The sequence below is a fragment of the Lindgomyces ingoldianus genome, assembly GCF_010093535.1.
Source record: "Lindgomyces ingoldianus strain ATCC 200398 unplaced genomic scaffold BDR25scaffold_32, whole genome shotgun sequence".
NCBI lineage: Eukaryota > Fungi > Ascomycota > Dothideomycetes > Pleosporales > Lindgomycetaceae > Lindgomyces > Lindgomyces ingoldianus.
In genome coordinates, this window is record NW_022985193.1 from 159,159 (window position 1) to 176,524 (window position 17,366).

General features: G+C 50.3%; 6 protein-coding genes across 6 annotated transcripts; 3 read left to right on the plus strand and 3 right to left on the minus strand.

The window, feature by feature from the left end:
• Positions 1-1,338: 1,338 nt before the first annotated feature.
• BDR25DRAFT_268059 (uncharacterized protein) lies at positions 1,339-2,651 on the plus strand. The gene is made up of 2 exons (XM_033687084.1): positions 1,339-1,687; positions 1,851-2,651. The coding sequence occupies exons 1-2, from the start codon at positions 1,563-1,565 to the stop codon at positions 2,473-2,475; spliced, it is 750 nt and encodes a 249-aa protein (XP_033543530.1). The 5' UTR covers positions 1,339-1,562; the 3' UTR covers positions 2,476-2,651.
• A 2,968-nt stretch (positions 2,652-5,619) lies between these two features.
• BDR25DRAFT_268063 (uncharacterized protein) lies at positions 5,620-6,584 on the plus strand. Its single transcript, XM_033687085.1, has 2 exons — positions 5,620-5,752; positions 5,805-6,584. Exons 1-2 carry the CDS (start codon positions 5,673-5,675, stop codon positions 6,415-6,417), a joined length of 693 nt encoding a protein of 230 aa, XP_033543531.1. The 5' UTR covers positions 5,620-5,672; the 3' UTR covers positions 6,418-6,584.
• A 130-nt stretch (positions 6,585-6,714) lies between these two features.
• BDR25DRAFT_293032 (Prefoldin beta-like protein) lies at positions 6,715-7,520 on the minus strand. The gene is made up of 5 exons (XM_033688690.1): positions 7,430-7,520; positions 7,310-7,380; positions 7,129-7,253; positions 7,011-7,071; positions 6,715-6,956 (listed from the first exon to the last, which is right to left on the minus strand). Exons 1-5 carry the CDS (start codon positions 7,488-7,490, stop codon positions 6,903-6,905), a joined length of 372 nt encoding a protein of 123 aa, XP_033543532.1. The 5' UTR covers positions 7,491-7,520; the 3' UTR covers positions 6,715-6,902.
• A 133-nt stretch (positions 7,521-7,653) lies between these two features.
• Positions 7,654-9,889, plus strand: BDR25DRAFT_305921 (vacuolar protein sorting-associated protein-like protein VPS4). Its single transcript, XM_033690521.1, has 6 exons — positions 7,654-8,017; positions 8,070-8,096; positions 8,174-8,342; positions 8,401-8,736; positions 8,792-9,242; positions 9,324-9,889. Exons 1-6 carry the CDS (start codon positions 7,909-7,911, stop codon positions 9,546-9,548), a joined length of 1,317 nt encoding a protein of 438 aa, XP_033543533.1. The 5' UTR covers positions 7,654-7,908; the 3' UTR covers positions 9,549-9,889.
• Positions 9,890-10,499: 610 nt separating this feature from the next.
• BDR25DRAFT_305923 (ARM repeat-containing protein) lies at positions 10,500-14,572 on the minus strand. The gene is made up of 7 exons (XM_033690522.1): positions 14,163-14,572; positions 13,877-14,096; positions 13,649-13,824; positions 13,161-13,592; positions 11,048-13,113; positions 10,745-10,961; positions 10,500-10,690 (listed from the first exon to the last, which is right to left on the minus strand). The coding sequence occupies exons 1-6, from the start codon at positions 14,343-14,345 to the stop codon at positions 10,754-10,756; spliced, it is 3,285 nt and encodes a 1,094-aa protein (XP_033543534.1). The 5' UTR covers positions 14,346-14,572; the 3' UTR covers positions 10,500-10,690; positions 10,745-10,753.
• A 165-nt stretch (positions 14,573-14,737) lies between these two features.
• BDR25DRAFT_268071 (CBS-domain-containing protein) lies at positions 14,738-17,312 on the minus strand. Its single transcript, XM_033687086.1, has 3 exons — positions 16,847-17,312; positions 15,822-16,790; positions 14,738-15,773 (listed from the first exon to the last, which is right to left on the minus strand). The coding sequence occupies exons 1-3, from the start codon at positions 17,024-17,026 to the stop codon at positions 14,934-14,936; spliced, it is 1,989 nt and encodes a 662-aa protein (XP_033543535.1). The 5' UTR covers positions 17,027-17,312; the 3' UTR covers positions 14,738-14,933.
• Positions 17,313-17,366: the final 54 nt, after the last annotated feature.

A 17,366-nucleotide genomic window follows, 5' to 3' on the forward strand; every position in this document is an offset into this window, starting at 1 on the left:
CGGCGGAGTAGTCTCAAGAGGCGACGATGTTGGTCGCAATAGTTGCCCCATTTCCAAAATACAACTTCATGTTTTACTGCAAGAGCGGTTGACATTGTTCACACCTTTGTAGGCCGACAGAAAAGATCCACCCTCGTAGTGCTCGGGAAAGTTCAGCAATGGGGGCGATATATTTGGCCATAGAACTGGACGCGTGGACATCCCTAGTGTAGACATATTAAAAGGCCAGTCGTCCTTCGTAATGCGATTGGTCGTCATAAATACAACTCGACATTCCCAGGCTTCCAGAAAGAGGTTTGCGTCGCATCCGGTATAGACCTCCCTAAATTAGGACAAGGGGCAAAACATTCCCCTCTAAAAGCGCATGTTCCTGAGATATCCTTGTGGTCCTTCGGTATATCGTGCCACTTGGAAGCTCTGCATAAACCCAACAAAAGGAACACCTCGCTTGTCTGTAACCGATAACGTGGCTGGCTGCTAACGAGCTTCCGAGGTGGGCAATAGTTCATGCAGGTAGGAGGGCGTAAACGACATCACAGTGGTCAGAACCAACGGCGACTTTGCTTCGCGGGTTCTCCGCGTCATTTCGCACAAGGCGAAGCCGAATACGAAGCCGCTCTCTATTCTTTTCAGAATGTAATGGAGTTTCAGGTATTGCACGACCTATATTGGTCCCGCAATGAAGAGAGAGTTGAGTTGCGGAGTGGGCTGGATAGAGAAGTGATGGGTAGTTGGGTAGATATTTCTAAGTCTAGCAGCGGATGATGCAACTGCCTCTCGAGGATCAAATCAAGCCTACCAAACAGCGGTGGGAATTTCGAAGATTTTTGTACCTGACCACGGCTGAGTCCTCTATGCAATGTGATATTGACATCAGGGATAGGTTCAACCGAGGTATAGGGATGTCCTTCGGCGGGCTAAATGCGTTTGTGTGTAACTTGAAATCGATCAAGCTCTCAAAAAGTCTTCCTCATTCAGGGCGGGTTACTGGTTGTTTTGGTGTTGAGTAGGCTGCTGAAACGCCTTCGAGGTTTGAAAGCTGTCTCAGGACAAACCAAGGTTCCCTCGGCTATGCTATACCACACGTGACTCATCCCCTTCCCAAATGCTCTTTGGAATATCGAGGTTCTCGTAAAAAATTTCAGCCTTGACTGTATGGTTTAAGGATCATTGTGCATTAAAGAAGAGGACAGGAAGTTTGCAGAGTCAGGCGTTCCACTGAGCCCCACAGCTCGGCTAGGGCTGAACACTAACCTAAAATAGTTTAGACTATGATAGGATTGAGGACAAGCTTATACCAACCTCGACCTCCAACGTCAGATATCCAGCACACACGGCCTGAAACTCCCCACATCAGCTTGAACATTGTTGGATATCCATCTAGCTATTCATCAGCCCAGGTGTACCCTTACTATACTTTTTCAGAGCCGGGGTCACCGGATCATTTGATTTGGTGTTCGCTGCTTTCGATAGTGTTGGCAACCTTTACAATCTCAGACAAGTCTTGGATCTCGGTTTCCGGATATATTTCTATGTCATTTTACTAGACTTTATATTTATCAATGGTTGATTCTAGCTTCCTTGGGTCGCGGGGACCTCCACTTAAGCGCAAAAGGTTGATATTTGGAGAAGAGTCACAAGCGTCGACAGTCAAGGACACTCGGATTACCCAAACCCAAGCTCTCAAGTAAGACTCCCTCACATTCAAAAGTCCTTGCGTTCAAACTCGTACTTCCAAATATCCTTCCCCTTATAATAAGCCGGTTGGCTGGCCTCCGTGGCTTTTGCCTACCCTTCCTATCTCTGGGTTATCATTTTCCACGGCTTTCATCACAATCTAACGGACAAAGGCTAGATGGCAAAACCATAGAAGTTATAGTTGGGCCAGAGCAGGAAAGGGCTTCTTATCAGGTCCATGAAGCGGTCATTTGCGCGTCTGCCGAATTCTTCCGCAATGCAATGAAACCCGAGTGGGCCTCGGCTCGGCCTGACCCTCGGGTTGTAGAGCTTCCAGACGACGTCCCAGCGGCCTTCTCTTTGTACATGCACTGGATCTATTCGAAACGACTCCCCGTGCTGCCTGACCCAAAGGAATTAGTCACAGGTGAGGGGGGCTACCACACCTTGGCATACGCTTATGTCCTTGGCGAGCGGCTTATGGATTTTGAGTTCAAGAATGCTGTACAGGACGCATACGTATTATACGCACGAGGTTCGCCTCCCACAAAACGGTATTATCCTACCAATGAGGAGATTCGCATCATCTATGATGGGACACGCGAGAACTCTCCAATGCGGAAATTTCTGGCTGATATTTGGACATGGAGAGGCAAATACGAGTGGATTGAGAAAGACCGTGACCTTCCTCAAGATTTCCTGGCCGACGTCACCACTGCGTTGTTGAAGACCCGACCTCCCATCGAGGATTTGTCGCGGCCATGGAAAAATTCGCACGAGCAGTATCACGATCACTAAATAATTCATAATCCCGAACTCCTTTATTGCCGAATATCGACAGACTTTAAATACGCGCGAGGTTTGCAAGTATGCGCTTGTTCTAGCCCTTGTAGGTGAACTTGGATAGGTAAAAACTTTCTGTCCTGTGGGCGGCTTCGACATAAAAGTAGAGAACCAGGCGAGATGATCAAAACACCCTTCGTTAGAGTCTTAAATATGAGACGATAAAATGTGACAAAGATTTAGTTTTCCCTTCTTGCTATCTGTAGTTTCCTTCTCTGTCTGTTGGTTCCAATGTGTTGTTCGATCATTATGGATCCAAGAACAGACCTTTAGGCAGTATTCTAGGGTAGCGAATCCAGCGCACTTTCTTGACATTTCTTTGTACTTTGGCCTGGGATTGATTCGTCATATTTGTGAAATGGTATGATTATCGCGGGGCGAATAGCAAGCGGTGCGAGACTATCAAGAGTGAGAGTTAGGGAAAGTAGTGAATGGGGTCCTGTAAATTAGCCTGCCTTCTTTCCATTGGAGCCAACCTCAGCCCTATCAAACCACTGCGCTTCATCACAAAGCCACCCATGTTCTGCGAATATGGTTAATGAAGTCTTGTCAGGTAGTGGACACGTTCTCGAAACGGCCGTAGTCAAGTACGTAGTTTTCTAGCATATTGCAGCTGAATTACTGACATGTCGTAGTCTTCGAGACCATATAACCTTCACCGTTGGCGACAAACGGACCAGCTTGCTTGTTCACGAGTCCCTTGTCTGCGGAAACTTCGGCTTCTTTAAAGCTGTGATGAAATAAGACTGGACCTCATCTAACTAGATGACCCGTGGGTCATCGACCTCCTTGAGGAGTATCCAGCTACTTTCGAGAAATATCTGCACTGACTGTACTTCAAGAAACTTCCACCAGTTCTCGCCAATTCAGAGGACACCAGAATATGTATTTCTTGCAAAATGCCACGTTATTGGAGAGAATCTCCTGGATGCGTAGTTCAAATGCGCCACCCTTGGCGTAGCCATCGGCGAACACAATAGGCAGCCCTTCAAATATAACGTAGTGCCCAGTTAGAGAGAGATCGACATAACGTATGGAGGGACGACTCAAAGCTCGGCCGCAAGACGGCTCATGGTGGACTTTTGGACTTGGAGCGCGGTTGGTGACAGGGGTTGAATCAAACACTTTTATCTGTTTCCTTAGGAATTCGTCGTCACTGTCACAAAAGCACTCATAGAATTTCGGCTACTGCCAACAGAGGAAGAGCCTTGGGAGCCACCTAAACGAAGCTACCTCGATGATGTCACACAATGAGTACCCGTTTCGGCTCTTTGGATTAGCTGAGCGGTCTATTCTCCCCAGGGATGGCAAAGCTGTTGTTTTGGGAACCGACATCTGTGAAATTTTACTCCATACTACAAAGCTACGGTACAGTTAACGTCATATAAATGGAGACAAATTCGTTCTCTGGGCGGCTTTGCTAAAGATAGGGAATTCAACACGTAGCGAAATCTCAGTCAAATGATTCTAAACCTTTCATAAGGAGTGAAGTGTACTGGGGTGATAGAGTTAAAATATTACTTATCTTTCAAGAAATGCGGACGTGTTCGCATATGTGTGTCGCCCAGTGTTTCTTAGTCGATGGTAACTTGTAATATATTACAACCACATCATATTAGAGTACAAAGTAAGTGGGTCCCCTTTGCTGATATTCCTATGACTTCGCCCTGGAGTAGAGTTTGCTAGAATTGCCCAAGTGTGAAAGAAAAAGGGAAGACGTGAAAGGATACGCTAAGCCCGCTTACCCTGCCTTCACTAAGGTTTCATTGACCTTATGGATCTGGAGGGATCGTGGATATGACTGCTATTTAAGTTTAATCTGAGTGCCTTGTGTCCAGTCTTCTACATCCACTGATCAATCCGCTTGGCCGGGGACCAACTACGCCATGTCTTCCTCATCAATGGCGTTTCTCAGTAAGCAAGAAGCTGCCTTGAGGTAAGTTTGCATGCATTTACCTCACTCACCTTGCCTTAATGTTAACGAGTCTCAGCATCCGCAGATCGATCATCAAAGTCGCCATGAGTAATCCGAACCAGACATATTTCGTCCATCAATCAGCCATGTGTGCCATCTCATCGCTCTTCCAGAATGCAATGAATCTAGAATTGCTCCAGTTTCAGGACGACCCTCGTTTAGTTTAACTTGAGGAAGTCGGTGCTGGGGATTTTGAAGTCTACGGCAGATGGCTTTCACCGGAACTCTCCCTCCGCACTGGACTAGTGATAGCAGCTCAGTCTCCGAAGTGTTTAGTAAACTAGCCCAAGCATATCTCCTAGGAGAGATCATCATAGATGTAATGTTCAAGAATGACATACTAGATGTCTTCTACGTCATTGCTGTTTCTAGCGCAAAGTATCATCAGTACAAAGTCGTAGAGGTCATTTGCAGCGGTCGCCTGAATCATCGCCCGCATGTCGTCTCATGTTAAATTCTATGCATTTGGAGCATATAATGACCCTACTTGGTCAAAAGTTATTGCTGGATGCTCAAAACAACTTCTCGTCAACCTTGCGAAGGCCATGGCTAAATTACGACCGGTACTAGGGACGTACAAGCAGTCATGGATTCCATCGGCTCGACTGTATCATGAGGAGGAATCCGGCGGACGGACCCCCGGACCCACGATTCGAGCATGGTTAAGTAAATGTACCGCATAGAATTCTGTTGGTAACCTAACGGGAAGGAAACGATTAGAAGGAACCTATGAGACAGGATGTTGAACTACTACCTTGGATAGAATATATTCAACGGTTTCTGCAGCCCTACCATGGGTGGTACTCGAGGAATCTAAAACATGCACTCCTTTCAACAACCGCAATACTGGCCTGCAAATATCGACTGCCGTCTGACCTTGCTATTGTTGTGGACAGCATTCGGGGCTTTTACCACTAAGCAAGGTGCGCCGTATGCGTTTGACAGGTCCATGCTCTAAAACATCTTATTGGCTTGTCGATTTCAGAAATTTGTTCAAGTTGACAAATATTGAGTGATATGGAGTGATATGTGGGTTTGAGGTCGGGTCGGATTGTGACACGCGGGGCTTGGCAACCTCGTGATGCATCTCAGGATTCCATCGTTCCTGCAAGGCTAGAGGGAAATGCATTTCCCTACATTCACTGACCCCAATCCCGCATACAATTAATAGCCGGCCATGCCGGACAAACCACCTGAGTCTCCCACAGACCCGCCCGGGCCTAAGGATGCGCGAATCCCAGAAGCAGAAGCCTTGGAGTACGACATCACCAGCTGTCTTGCATCCAACGTACTAACAAACCAATCCAAGCATCTGGGGACCTATCGTAAAAGTCATTGTGGGCGACTCCGACCAAATTTTCTACTTTCACCAGGGTCTGCTATCCTCCAGCTCTTCTTTCTTCCGCGCCGCTATGAAACCCGAATGGGATGAGCGCCGCGCAGAAACTAACACGATCGACCTACGAGACACGGACCCGGCCATCTTCAGGCTCTATGCGCACTGGGCGTATTTTGGAACAATCCCCATGCCGACAGAGGCTAATGCGAGTGATACCTTTGTTCAGCTAGCCCATGCTTACGTACTCGGCGAGAAACTTATGAGTACGAAGTTTAAGAACACAATTTTGGATACGTTTATCACGTCGTCGATGAAATTCGGCTTCTATCCGATTGGGGAACCAGTAGCGGTCATGTATGAAGGTACTGCAGAGAATTCAGCTGGGAGACGCTTGCTGGTAGAGTTTTGTGCGTATGTTGCGCACGGGAAAGAGGATTCGTGGATGCTGGAGTTTGAGAATTGTCCGAAGGAATTTTTAGTCGATGTTATGAAGGTCATGGTTAAAGTGAGGCCAGCGCCGACTGAAAATCCATGGCCGTGGCTTGAGGAAAGTACGCAATATCATGAGAAAGATTCTGTCTAAGGGATGGGTTTGCACGTACTATCTCTGGAGGGCGGGGTGCGGGGGATTCTAGCAAGGGTGAGTGGTGAGTTAGACCTATTGTCAGGGCGGAGTACATGATTTACATTAGATTTCTGTCATACCTTGCAGGGTCTCACCCCAATATACGTCTTAATATAGACAACTTCATGAGTTAATATTCCCTCATCGATTCCAGCAATTCAGAAGGCCTTCAGACGGGAATTTGGGATTCATGACGGCAAAGATTTTGTTTTTAAGGAATTTCATTCAACAAGAGCTTCACGGAGTGAGTAAATCACCACATATAATTCCATAAGCAAAACGGAGACTCTTCCCGGCCAGTCGAAGAGGTTTTCTATGACCCAAGCTCCAGATAAATGACGTATACACTTTTTTCCATGAACGCCAACATAGGACGCTGTCTCGGCCTTGATAGCCAGGTGGTCGTTAGAGCGTGTGCAACAAGTAGTGTATCTTGTGATCCCTCATGCCTTCCCTGCCGTTGGCGTCTGCTGCGCGGAAGACTGTATTTGAATGATCTGAGGTTGGCATTAGCCAAAGCTTCGCCTATCTCCACGGGCGAAAGAACCTACCTCCATCTTCGCTTTCTCGCTCTTTTCCTGAATACCTTTGATTTGCGTTTCGAATCGCAAGCTAGATACCTAATCAGTCCAATCCTGCCATTCTCTACGAAACAACTGTTGTACTGACATCTCCTTTTCAATGAATTCCAACCGCCCATTTACAGCCATGACAGCCTCGGTCTTGTCCTGCTTCAATAGTACAGGACCGATCTGCTTGTAGATGTTTGCGTCATCGTCGAGGAGGGCGAATTCCTGAATATCTCCTTTCAACTTCCCACTCCCAAGAGGTTCGTGGATTGCGCGTATACCTTCTGGACTGTGCTATTCTCCTGTTGCTGCGACTCGAGCTTCTCTCTCGCCTCGACGGCCGTGGCAAGCTCTTATCGAATTAGCCAAATTTCTCTTGCCTTATCTCAAATCTGACATACCTCCTTGCAGCTTTTGGTAGTCGTCGGAAAGATCCTGCAGCGTCTTCTGCAGATCCCCCATCTCTTGTGATGCTAGCTTCGAAAATTAGAATTATCAAACGTTTCGAAACGCTCAGGTCGAAGGCGGGATGCCTACTTCCTTGTTGCGGTCTAGCGCGGGGAAAGGCTTGGTCCAAGCGGTGATGTCGGCATGGCACCCATGGCTCTTAGCAACCACGAAACACTTACAACAACGCCTTCACTGGACTCGCGACCTCTTCATATTGTTGTCCGGCGCCATCTACCGTCCAAGCCCCCATAAACACAAACACCATTCGCCATTCGTGATCAACGTCCAACCTAGACGTGCCCCGCGCTAGTTTCCCCATAACACTACCGCCTGTACACTATTCCACCATTGGCCTCTCTTCAACAGTACTCCTACGCCTCCCTAGACACGCCCTCTGGAATATCTGTTAGTTCTTGGGAAGGCATAAGAGATGAGCAACGCGGACTTCTTGGGCCGCGCCATTGAGACGGTCAAGAAGGCCATCGAGACTGACACTGCTGGGGAATATGAGAAGGCATATCAGCTATACTACAGTGCTCGTGAGTCGATCAGGAGAACGCGTCCTCCACGTATGACTCTAACACTCAGCAGTTGAGCTATTCATGCTCGCCCTAAAATGTAAGACCTCTTCTCTAATTGTAACTCCAAACATTCACGGTCCGTCTGCTGGAGCCTACGGCACTGACCAATCCTAGGGGAGAAGAACCAGAAATCGAAGGAGATGATTCGGGGCAAAGTGGCTGAGTACATGGAACGCGCCGAGAAGCTCAAGTCGCACCTAAACCAAAACGACCCCTCGAACCGCAAGAAGCCCTCGGCCATGGGCGCAAACGGAAAAGCTTCTGGGGGAAGCGGGAAGGGAAAGTATGCGTCTTTTCCACTTTTGTCTGCAACGCTTGCTGAGACTAACCCGACGCCGAAGGGGCGACGATGACGACGATGAGCAGGACCCCGACGCCAAGAAACTCCGCGGTGCGCTCGCCGGTGCAATCCTCTCCGAGAAACCGAACATTCGGTGGGAAGATGTTGCGGGTTTGGATCAGGCGAAGGAGGCACTGAAGGAGGCTGTCATATTACCCATCAAGTTCCCACATCTCTTCACTGGCAAAAGGCAGCCGTGGAAGGGCATATTATTGTACGGGCCACCTGGTACAGGTAAGAGTTACCTGGCAAAAGCGGTGGCAACAGAGGCGAACAGCACCTTCTTCAGTGTGTCGAGCTCGGATCTAGTCAGCAAATGGATGGGAGAGTCAGAAAGGTAGGCACACCTTCTCCTACAGGGATATGAAGGGAGATGACTGACCGTGATCCAGATTGGTGAAGCAGCTCTTCGGAATGGCCCGCGAAAACAAGCCCTCTATCATCTTCATCGACGAAATCGACGCTCTCTGCGGGCCCCGCGGCGAAGGCGAATCCGAAGCCTCACGACGCATCAAAACTGAATTGCTCGTACAAATGGACGGCGTCGGCAAGGACTCGAAAGGCGTGCTCATCCTCGGCGCAACCAACATCCCCTGGCAACTTGACGCTGCCATTCGCCGACGCTTCCAGCGGAGAGTACACATCAGCTTACCCGATTTCCCGGCGCGCATGAAGATGTTTGAGTTGGCGGTGGGTAACACGCCCTGTGAGTTGACGCAGACGGACTATAAGAAGCTGGGCGAATTGAGTGAGGGTTATTCGGGGAGTGATATCAGTATTGCGGTGCAGGATGCGCTGATGCAGCCTGTGAGGTTGATTCAGACAGCTACACATTACAAGCCCGTATGTTTCCTTTCCCTCCCACTACCCCTCCTCTTAATTCCCGATAACCCCTTCCAAAAGCCGTTTACTAACAAATTATAGATCACCACAGAAGACGGCCAACACAAATGGACACCCTGCTCCCCCGGTGACCCTCAAGCCAAAGAAATGTCCTGGACAGACCTCGACGGTGACCAGCTAGCAGAACCACCTCTCCGCGTTAAGGACTTTGTCAAAGCGATAAAAGCATCGAGACCAACCGTCAGCAAAGCCGATCTCGATAGGAACGCGGAGTGGACCGCAGAGTTTGGCAGTGAGGGGGCTTAGCGTGTGTATATTGCGCTGCATCATTGGAGTAAATATAGGAAACTGAAGGTTAGAGAGACGGAGAGGGGTGGATAGGGGAATGTGATTTTCGATTTATCTTGTCTGTCCGGCATCATAGCGGTCCCTGTGTTGTTTTGAGCGGGAAACGGCGTCTTGGCGAGATATCGATCAATCGAGTGGGAGGCAGATTGGGGCATTGGAATTTACCGGGCCCGGTAAAACAAATGCAGATACTACTTCCTTATGTCTCGGGCGACCTGCCGATGACAAACCACCAAACAAACATTCCTAGATAGGCAAGAGATAACTACTTCCACCGATCACCGATAGTTTCTCATCTGAATACATTAAGGATCGAAAAATCTAATCACCAATACTTCACTCTATGCTTAATTACTCATCTGCTCGGTAGTGAGTGATAGACTGGGTGCCCTACATTTCACTGCCTGGACAATGTCTTCATGCCGTTGGATTATGTGACCAATCAATAAATTAAACATATCACCTCTCAATGCTAAAACTACGATTGTCGGTATAGTTATCTAGATCGCTTGTCACATGAACGGAAGGCTTTGCACGGCCTGCTCACTCGGCCAGCCGGCTATTCTCAGAAATAACACGAGTGTCACGAATAGAGATGTAGAGAGGTATTTTGAACTTCGCATTAAACACCATTAGATATGGATGGTCTAAAAGGGCAGGAGTGGTCTCTCAGGGTAGGTAGGTAGGTACTGTACTACACGAAGTTGGGGAAAGGGGCTCGGGTCGATGTGATGTGTAAATAATAAAAGAGACAGAGAAAGAGGGGGGGGGGGAACCTGGACCAGTACTTGCACCCCCATCCAGCGGACGGAACAGAAAAGAATCTACCCTCCAATCTGATCAGACCCATTCATCCCATCCCATCCCATACCATGAAAACCCCGTAGTTCACCCATCCCGTCCCATCCCACCCTATTCCATGACACGCAGTCCCATGCATTGCATCGCTCATCAGATCAGATCAGATCAGATCAGATCAATCATCCAACGCCAGTTGTAAATTATACCGAGGTATCACCCACCATAACGACGCACCCGCCAACGCGCACTCTTTTTCAACGCGTCTGCTTCTCGCTACAGCACCCTTGCAAGGCCCTCTGCTGCTTGGGCGTCAGACTCATGATGCCGCATCCATTGCGCATTATTAATCATACCGTTGAGGTCTAGCTGAAGTATGCTTGCACGGTCCTCTGCTGCTCGGGCGTCAGACCCGCCGCCACCTGCGCCAAATTGAGATTCGAAGTCTGCACCAACTGCTTCGTGGAATTGACGACGCGTTGCGCGGTTTGTCCTTGCAGGGTCTCGGCTTCGAGGGCTTGGGCGACGAAGTGGAAGCATTTGAGGGGTTGACCTAGGACCGCGGCGTTTTGCCTATTCAAACGGATGCAGTTAGCAAAACAGATTATCTCTGGTGGGGTAATGAAGGGGAGGGGGCGGGACGGGACGGAAATACGTACTGCTCCACAAGTTCTGCTAAGAAGCCATACGCGTATGGTGCAGCCTCCTCGTCATTCGTAATAGGTAGGGTGTCAATCCAGGCGTGCACGACGTCCTGCCAATTCGATACCTTCTGGCTGTTGAAATGAAGGATCTTGGCGATACTAGCACAGGCGTTTTCTGTGGCAAATACTTCATCGTCCTCCCGAGCATTCGGGCGCTGCGTGGCCTGGAAGAGCGTTGGCAGACTCGCAGCTGCAAACTCCGCCCATGCCTGACCACCCTTCGCCGCAGCAACACCAACGCCATAGATGGCTGCTTGGCGGTTTGCAGGAACATCGTCTTGCATGCCGGCGATGAGTGGTTGGATAATGTGCTGACTGTAAGCCCAGCTCTGTGGACCGCAGAACTCGAGCACGTCGTCGAATATGCAGATAGCCCATTGACGTTGAGTTGGGTCTGGGTTCACGACGGCCATCTTGTAGAACTCCATCAGCTGCTCCCAGTGTGGTAGGAAGCTGGTACCCATGTTCTTGAAGATCGTGTGGAAGGCCTTGTTCATGTCAGAGAGCAAGTTCTGGTCGTCTTCAATCGCAAAAAGGACGTCCTCGGAGGCCTCTTCACCATCCTCGTTGTCGGCTTGTTCCTCCAATCGTTCCTTGACACGATCTTGGTAGTCCTTGAGAACACTCTTAGCGGACTCAATGAAGGTCGACATGTGGGTGCTAGTGAGGCAATTTCTCCCAATGACCTCCACACACTCGTAGAAGCACTGGTACATTTCCGCAAGAGTGTCGATGGCAGGTTCGGTGCTAAGGACTTCGAGGACACGTTCAACTGTTCGTTCCCACAGCTGGCCGAGTTGTGTTGACTCGGGTCCGTGAGCTTTCTTGTAGGCATTGAGAAGTTGAGGCACGCATTTCGCCGAGGCGACTCGGACAGGGTCATGGAAGAAGAAAGCCAGACCAGGGAGAGCAATTTTGTCCATGATGTCGTTGACGTAAGGCTCGAAAGCTGCCTCTAGTACTTGGGCGTAGATCACGATCAGCTCGATAGCCATGTGCTTATCATCCAATGTGCTAGTCTTGATACCAATGACCTTGCCTTTGAGAGGTACTAGCTCCCATCCCTCTTCCTCTTGAATGTGTGCTACTTGCTCCTCGTCATCAAGAAGTTGTATATCGGCCTTGGCTCCGGCGAGTTTGGTCAGCGGTGGAATGACTCCAGCAAGGTAAGGAACGAAGTCCTGTCCAAGCACGCGGCACATACGGCCCCAGCAATGAAGGAGATAGGATCCCTGCGGGTCGTCCGCATCCTGGATGCTGTTTTGAATATGTCCAAGCAATGACACCAGCGCAATCGCATCCTGGGCCATTCGTTCCTTGCCCACAGCAAGTGCAATCAAGGTAGCACATTCCATAGCCTTTGCTCGGAGAAGCCTAAATTCCTTAGATTGCTCTTCCCTCAACACGTTGAACAGAAGAGGCATAAGGGTGTCATAGTACTTAGAGAAAGCGGCCTCGGCAGAATCTGCGACGGTAGCAATCGTTGAGAGGGCCTGTTCTTGGACGAATCGTTTAGGGCTCTGGAGAAGCATGAGCAGGTGGCTAAGCAACTGGTCCAGGTATGGTTCGAGAATGTTCTTCTCGGCTTCCTCGCAGAAGTTCACCAGTGCAGCGGCAGCGTGGGCTTGTACACGAGGCTCCGCTGACTCCAGAACCGGAATGATATTGGGAAGCACAACTTGATGGTACTTCTCTTGCATAGTCCCGGCGAAATCGGTGCTCATCTGGCCAACCGCATTACATCCTGCCCATCGCACTCGCGGATGGGGATCTCGTAGAGCGGGAAGGACTAGGTCGAGGACCTTGTCAAGCTCGCCTTCCATTAGTTCGCGGCAACCTTCTGAAATGGCTGAAATGGCCATGAGAGCGGCGTGTCTGTCTCTCCATGCAGCAGAAGTCATCATTCGTGGAAGCCAGTTGAACGTAGGTGGCAGAATTGCTTGACCGCCGAGCTTGTTGGCAAGACGGTCCATGCACTGTTCTCCGGCGACATGGTTCAGGTCACTTTCGTCGGCATCGAGCTATGCTTTCTTAACATTCTGAAGTCTGCATATTCCGGGATACTTACATCTTCAGACTGATTCCATTCCTCTGCATCATCGTCATCGATCCCGACATCGGTCATCAGAGACAAGCATTGGGTCACCATATCGTTGGTATAGCTCGGATCTTTTCTACACATTTGCGGCGCGCAGTCGGCGAAAGTTGCCATGAGCTCGAGAGCGTTTTGGCGAGGGGTCTCGCCGAGGTCTTTGTCTTGGATGACTGACACACTAAACACTACGAGACTGTTGAAGAGCGGCTTGAACATCTTTGGCGCAATTTCGGCCAAATCAATCAGCGAAATAAGGGCTTTGGTGAGTAGATCACCATCTCCGGATTCTTTGATAGGTGGCAGAATGTTCAAGATTTCTGGAATAAGCGAGAAGTACTTCGACTGTGCCTTTTTGTTGATGGAGCGGAAGAAGGACGCAAAGGCTTCGACAGCCGCGATTCGAACCTAGGAACGTCAGTATTTGATCTAGATCCAAGACGAGAGGAGACGGGAGGACTTGCCCTGGTCTCACTGTCTGCGAATCCACCTTTGAACGCTGTCATTACAACATCTTCGTGCTGCTTCTCTATTATCCCAGGTGTTGCTGAGAAGATCCTGAAGGCAGTCTCCCGCTGGCCCGGGTCGCTTGCTTGACTGGCGCTGAAAAGAGCTCCCAGAAGTTCTGGCCATGGTACGCCTATCCTAGTTAGGTATATTTTTTTGGAGTGTCATGCAGGGTTGCAACCCACCTTCTTCTGTGTGCTGTCGTGCTAGCTCCGCTACAGCATCAGCAATCTTGCCGCGAACAGAGTTCTCGGTCTCCTGGCCCAGACATAGTAGCAGCTTTGCACGAATCGCCTCCCGCTCGGCCTGGGGAAGGGTTAGGAAAGCGTCCTTTGCGACGCCCTGGGCATCCTTTCGCGGCTTGCCAGACTGCCGCCTAAAGAGGACGGCTGCGAAATTTCGAGTCTGCAAAAGCGACGTGGTCAGCAAATGTGCGCGCAGAGACCCCGCCGGGCGTTATGCGGCACTCACCGATGTCTCCTGTGCCAGTTGTATCTGCTCCGACAGGCCCATGAAGAAGACGTCCGGCCTCTCGCCCATCCATTCTTTGTTTAATTGCTCCTCCGCCCTGGTCCGCTCAACATTGTCCGCGGACTGAAGACCCTTCAAGAGCTGGCTCAAGGCCGTGTGGACCTCGGCGGGCAGAACAGACATAGTGGGCGTGTCTCGTCGTGAGTTGGAGTGCGGCCCCAGTGTGGTGTGTGAGGCTCGTCGGGGCAGCCAAGGGAATCAAGTAGTTCGTGAGAGAGCCTAGGCAACCTTGGAACACACCGCCGCTCGCAAAGATGCAAGGAGCGGAACGTTTCTTTCGGGGTCTCGGTGAGCTGCAGGATCTCGCGTGTTCGGCGCGGGTTGTTCGAAATATGGCTTGGGGGTTGTTTTGGTGGGGTGAATGCAGGTGGGTTTCGCGAGCGCGAACCTAAATAAAAATTGGGAGAGAACGCAGAGACCAGGGTGGACGTGTCATGCTCCTTGACGCCAACGCGAACACGTTCACCTTCCACAGTCAAGCGCAGCGTGGTTCGACGCAGTATCGAGTGTGGATTAAACATTGATTCCGTCAATTTCAGAGACCAAATACTACAAATACTACCGCCAAGACCTAGAAGGCAGACGCGATCGTTGCCCGACACGGAAACCCGCCGTTGCATCCAGTGATATCAAGAATGTAATTGCCAATAATGCTGCGGTCTAAAAATTCGAACACCCATAGAAAAATACCCAACATCTTCTCTGCTCTATCTATCGGTTGGAGGCACGGCCCAAGGCAAACACTGCCACGATGACGACTGCGAGGGTGACGATGGCTCCTGGGAGAAGGAGGTCGTTCGGCACTCCAGCAATGATCTCTTCTTGCCTGGCCATGGCCGGTGGCTGGCCTCTAGATCTTGAGAGGCCCTCCTCGTCATCGAAGAACTGTCTGCGTTCACGAAGCACTGACTCTGGAGGGGTCGGTGGCTTCGCCAATGCCGGCTGTGGCTCAACTGTTGCTGGAAGCGGAGGCTTTTCGGGGTCGTGCACAAAGAGGTCGACCTTATCACGATGGGCAAGCCGTGCGAGACTAATTGCCTCAACCAGGTCTTGGCTGGTTGTAATGGAGACAGTGTCACCCTCATTGTCGAGATAGCTCATGGCAAAACCTGCTTTCGAGCATTCGCCATCTTCAAAATTCGGCATACCTCCAAGAGAGGCAGCCTCCGCCCCGAGCTTACTGGCAACACGGAAAACGAGATCCTCGATCCCGCCAGATGCGATGACCTGGAGACGGTGGACACGGCCACTGGGGGCTTTAAACTTAAATGGGAAGGCTACATCCTCCAGTGCCGCGCGTAGTCCTCCGTCCAGAGCAGAGGTAGGTGGCGATTCACCATGATGGGAGGCAGACTCGTTAGGAAGGACGCTGTCGCCGCGATCCATGGCGCCGGGGCGGTGGATATCGTGCGACATCATGGAACGATGATCTGGTGTCCCTGGGATACGGCTGCCTTCTCCAGACATCAAGGATTCAGTCTCATTGTCTAAGGAGAGCCAAAACTTATTCCATGCCGGCCCTTCGCTATCCTGCGTGCTGATATTGTTGATCTGAATAGGTGTTAGTAGGTAAGTCGACCTGGAATGCACTTAACCTACCTGGTCGAGGGTGGCATATGTCAATTTCAAAACATCTACCATTCCAACAATCTCCCCGGCCTCGCTCATGACGGGCAAGTTTAAGTAGTGGCCATCATGCATCTTCCGCAGAGCTGCCTGTATGCTCATATCCATAGGTGCAAAGTCAGGATGTGGTGTCATGACCCTAACTACGCTGCAGGTGGCCGGATCAAGACCAGCAGCAATTACTCGAAGCACGACATCTTTGCTGGTAAAAATACCCGTGATCGAACCTTGGTCTTGTACTAAAACTGCGGTTGTGTGATTCTCCTTCATTAGCACTGCAGCCTCCTTGACAGAGGTGCGAACGGAGACGGTAGTGGGAGGGAGCCCAGTAAGGACGGACTCCAAGGTTGGGCCGGACATCTTCATGCGAATAGCTTCTACGTATTGAATAATCTGTTGGGGTTGGCTTGATCCCAGCTCTTGCTGAACACCTTCAAGAGCATCATACAGCTTGCGGGACGAGCTATATGCGCGTTCGAGTTTTTCCATAGCATCGTAGAAACATTTCGTGATATCAAGAATACCAGAGATATCGTGATTCTCGTCCATAACCGGCAAATGGCGGAATCCCTTACGGACCATGAGATCTAGAGCATCCGTAGCACTCGTATCGGTCTTCGCACAGAGTGGGTTCTTGGTCATGATCTCCTCAATTGTAACATCCCTCGCCTTAATACCTGCTCCCACCACTCGAAACGCAAGGTCCTTAGCAGTAAAGATACCGGCAATGCGATCGTCATCATCGGTCACCAGAACACAATCCTCCCTCTTCGCTGCCATCAGCTGAGCGGCTTCGGCGACAGTCGTATTGGGCTTGATTTGTAGTGCTGGGCTGGGCTTGAGAGCAAGAACTGTTCCAGGGGGTGCTTTTCTTGCTGGACGAACGCGACCAGATGTATTCTTTTTCTTATTTAGGTCCGTCTCGATTTTGCGTCGAATGGCCTGTCCATGGTTAGGATAAGCTTAGTGTTGGCGGACAGTACTTTGAGAGGACTCACCTCATCCCTTTTCGACATTTTCTGCCGGCTAGCACTGAGCGTTGAAGTGCCTACATCACTTTGTGACTGTGACGTAGCGTGTTGCTCGAGCGCAGGGCGTGGGATGCCGGAAGGGCTATTGGCGTATTGGACTTGTCCTCTGGACTTGGGCGTGCCTCTATAGGTACCGGCCGATGACATGATTTATTTGAGACGGAAACACTGGACACGCTGGCGGTGCAGAGAGCAGTTGTTCGTAGTGGGCCAGTGAGAGCGATGCTACTCCAGGGTCAGTAGCGGAGTAGGTGAGGATCCTGGTTGCCAGGTCAGAGGGAAAACAACGCGCCGGAGAGCCGTGTCGGGAAAGGCCGACTCTGGCAGATTGGTCACAAGAGCAATTCTGCACTAGTAAATATCACCCTGAAGGAGAGGGACAGTGAATAGAAGAAAGGACCTTCAATGAGGGAAAAAGAAGCACAAATCCACGAAAAGATCCGTGCATGCACCCTCGTGTCGATACGGGTGGGTAACCGAGTGCCAG

Bases quoted from the DNA above. Each gene is read 5' to 3' on its own strand.
- BDR25DRAFT_268059 (XM_033687084.1), top strand. From the start codon at position 1,563: ATGGTTGATTCTAGCTTCCTTGGGTCGCGGGGACCTCCACTTAAGCGC. The intron at 1,688-1,850 runs GTAAGACTCCCT...TAACGGACAAAG, and splicing joins ACCCAAACCCAAGCTCTCAA to GCTAGATGGCAAAACCATAG.
- BDR25DRAFT_268063 (XM_033687085.1), top strand. From the start codon at position 5,673: ATGCCGGACAAACCACCTGAGTCTCCCACAGACCCGCCCGGGCCTAAG. The intron at 5,753-5,804 runs GTACGACATCAC...AACCAATCCAAG, and splicing joins CCAGAAGCAGAAGCCTTGGA to CATCTGGGGACCTATCGTAA.
- BDR25DRAFT_293032 (XM_033688690.1), bottom strand. From the start codon at position 7,490: ATGGGGGATCTGCAGAAGACGCTGCAGGATCTTTCCGACGACTACCAA. The intron at 7,381-7,429 runs GTATGTCAGATT...TAATTCGATAAG, and splicing joins CTACCAAAAGCTGCAAGGAG to AGCTTGCCACGGCCGTCGAG. The intron at 7,254-7,309 runs GTATACGCGCAA...GGAGATATTCAG, and splicing joins AGAATAGCACAGTCCAGAAG to GAATTCGCCCTCCTCGACGA.
- BDR25DRAFT_305921 (XM_033690521.1), top strand. From the start codon at position 7,909: ATGAGCAACGCGGACTTCTTGGGCCGCGCCATTGAGACGGTCAAGAAG. The intron at 8,343-8,400 runs GTATGCGTCTTT...CCGACGCCGAAG, and splicing joins GGGGGAAGCGGGAAGGGAAA to GGGCGACGATGACGACGATG. The intron at 9,243-9,323 runs GTATGTTTCCTT...AACAAATTATAG, and splicing joins CAGCTACACATTACAAGCCC to ATCACCACAGAAGACGGCCA.
- BDR25DRAFT_305923 (XM_033690522.1), bottom strand. From the start codon at position 14,345: ATGTCTGTTCTGCCCGCCGAGGTCCACACGGCCTTGAGCCAGCTCTTG. The intron at 14,097-14,162 runs GTGAGTGCCGCA...TCGCTTTTGCAG, and splicing joins AACTGGCACAGGAGACATCG to ACTCGAAATTTCGCAGCCGT. The intron at 13,825-13,876 runs GTGGGTTGCAAC...TAACTAGGATAG, and splicing joins ACGACAGCACACAGAAGAAG to GCGTACCATGGCCAGAACTT.
- BDR25DRAFT_268071 (XM_033687086.1), bottom strand. From the start codon at position 17,026: ATGTCATCGGCCGGTACCTATAGAGGCACGCCCAAGTCCAGAGGACAA. The intron at 16,791-16,846 runs GTGAGTCCTCTC...AACCATGGACAG, and splicing joins AAATGTCGAAAAGGGATGAG to GCCATTCGACGCAAAATCGA. The intron at 15,774-15,821 runs GTAGGTTAAGTG...ACACCTATTCAG, and splicing joins CATATGCCACCCTCGACCAG to ATCAACAATATCAGCACGCA.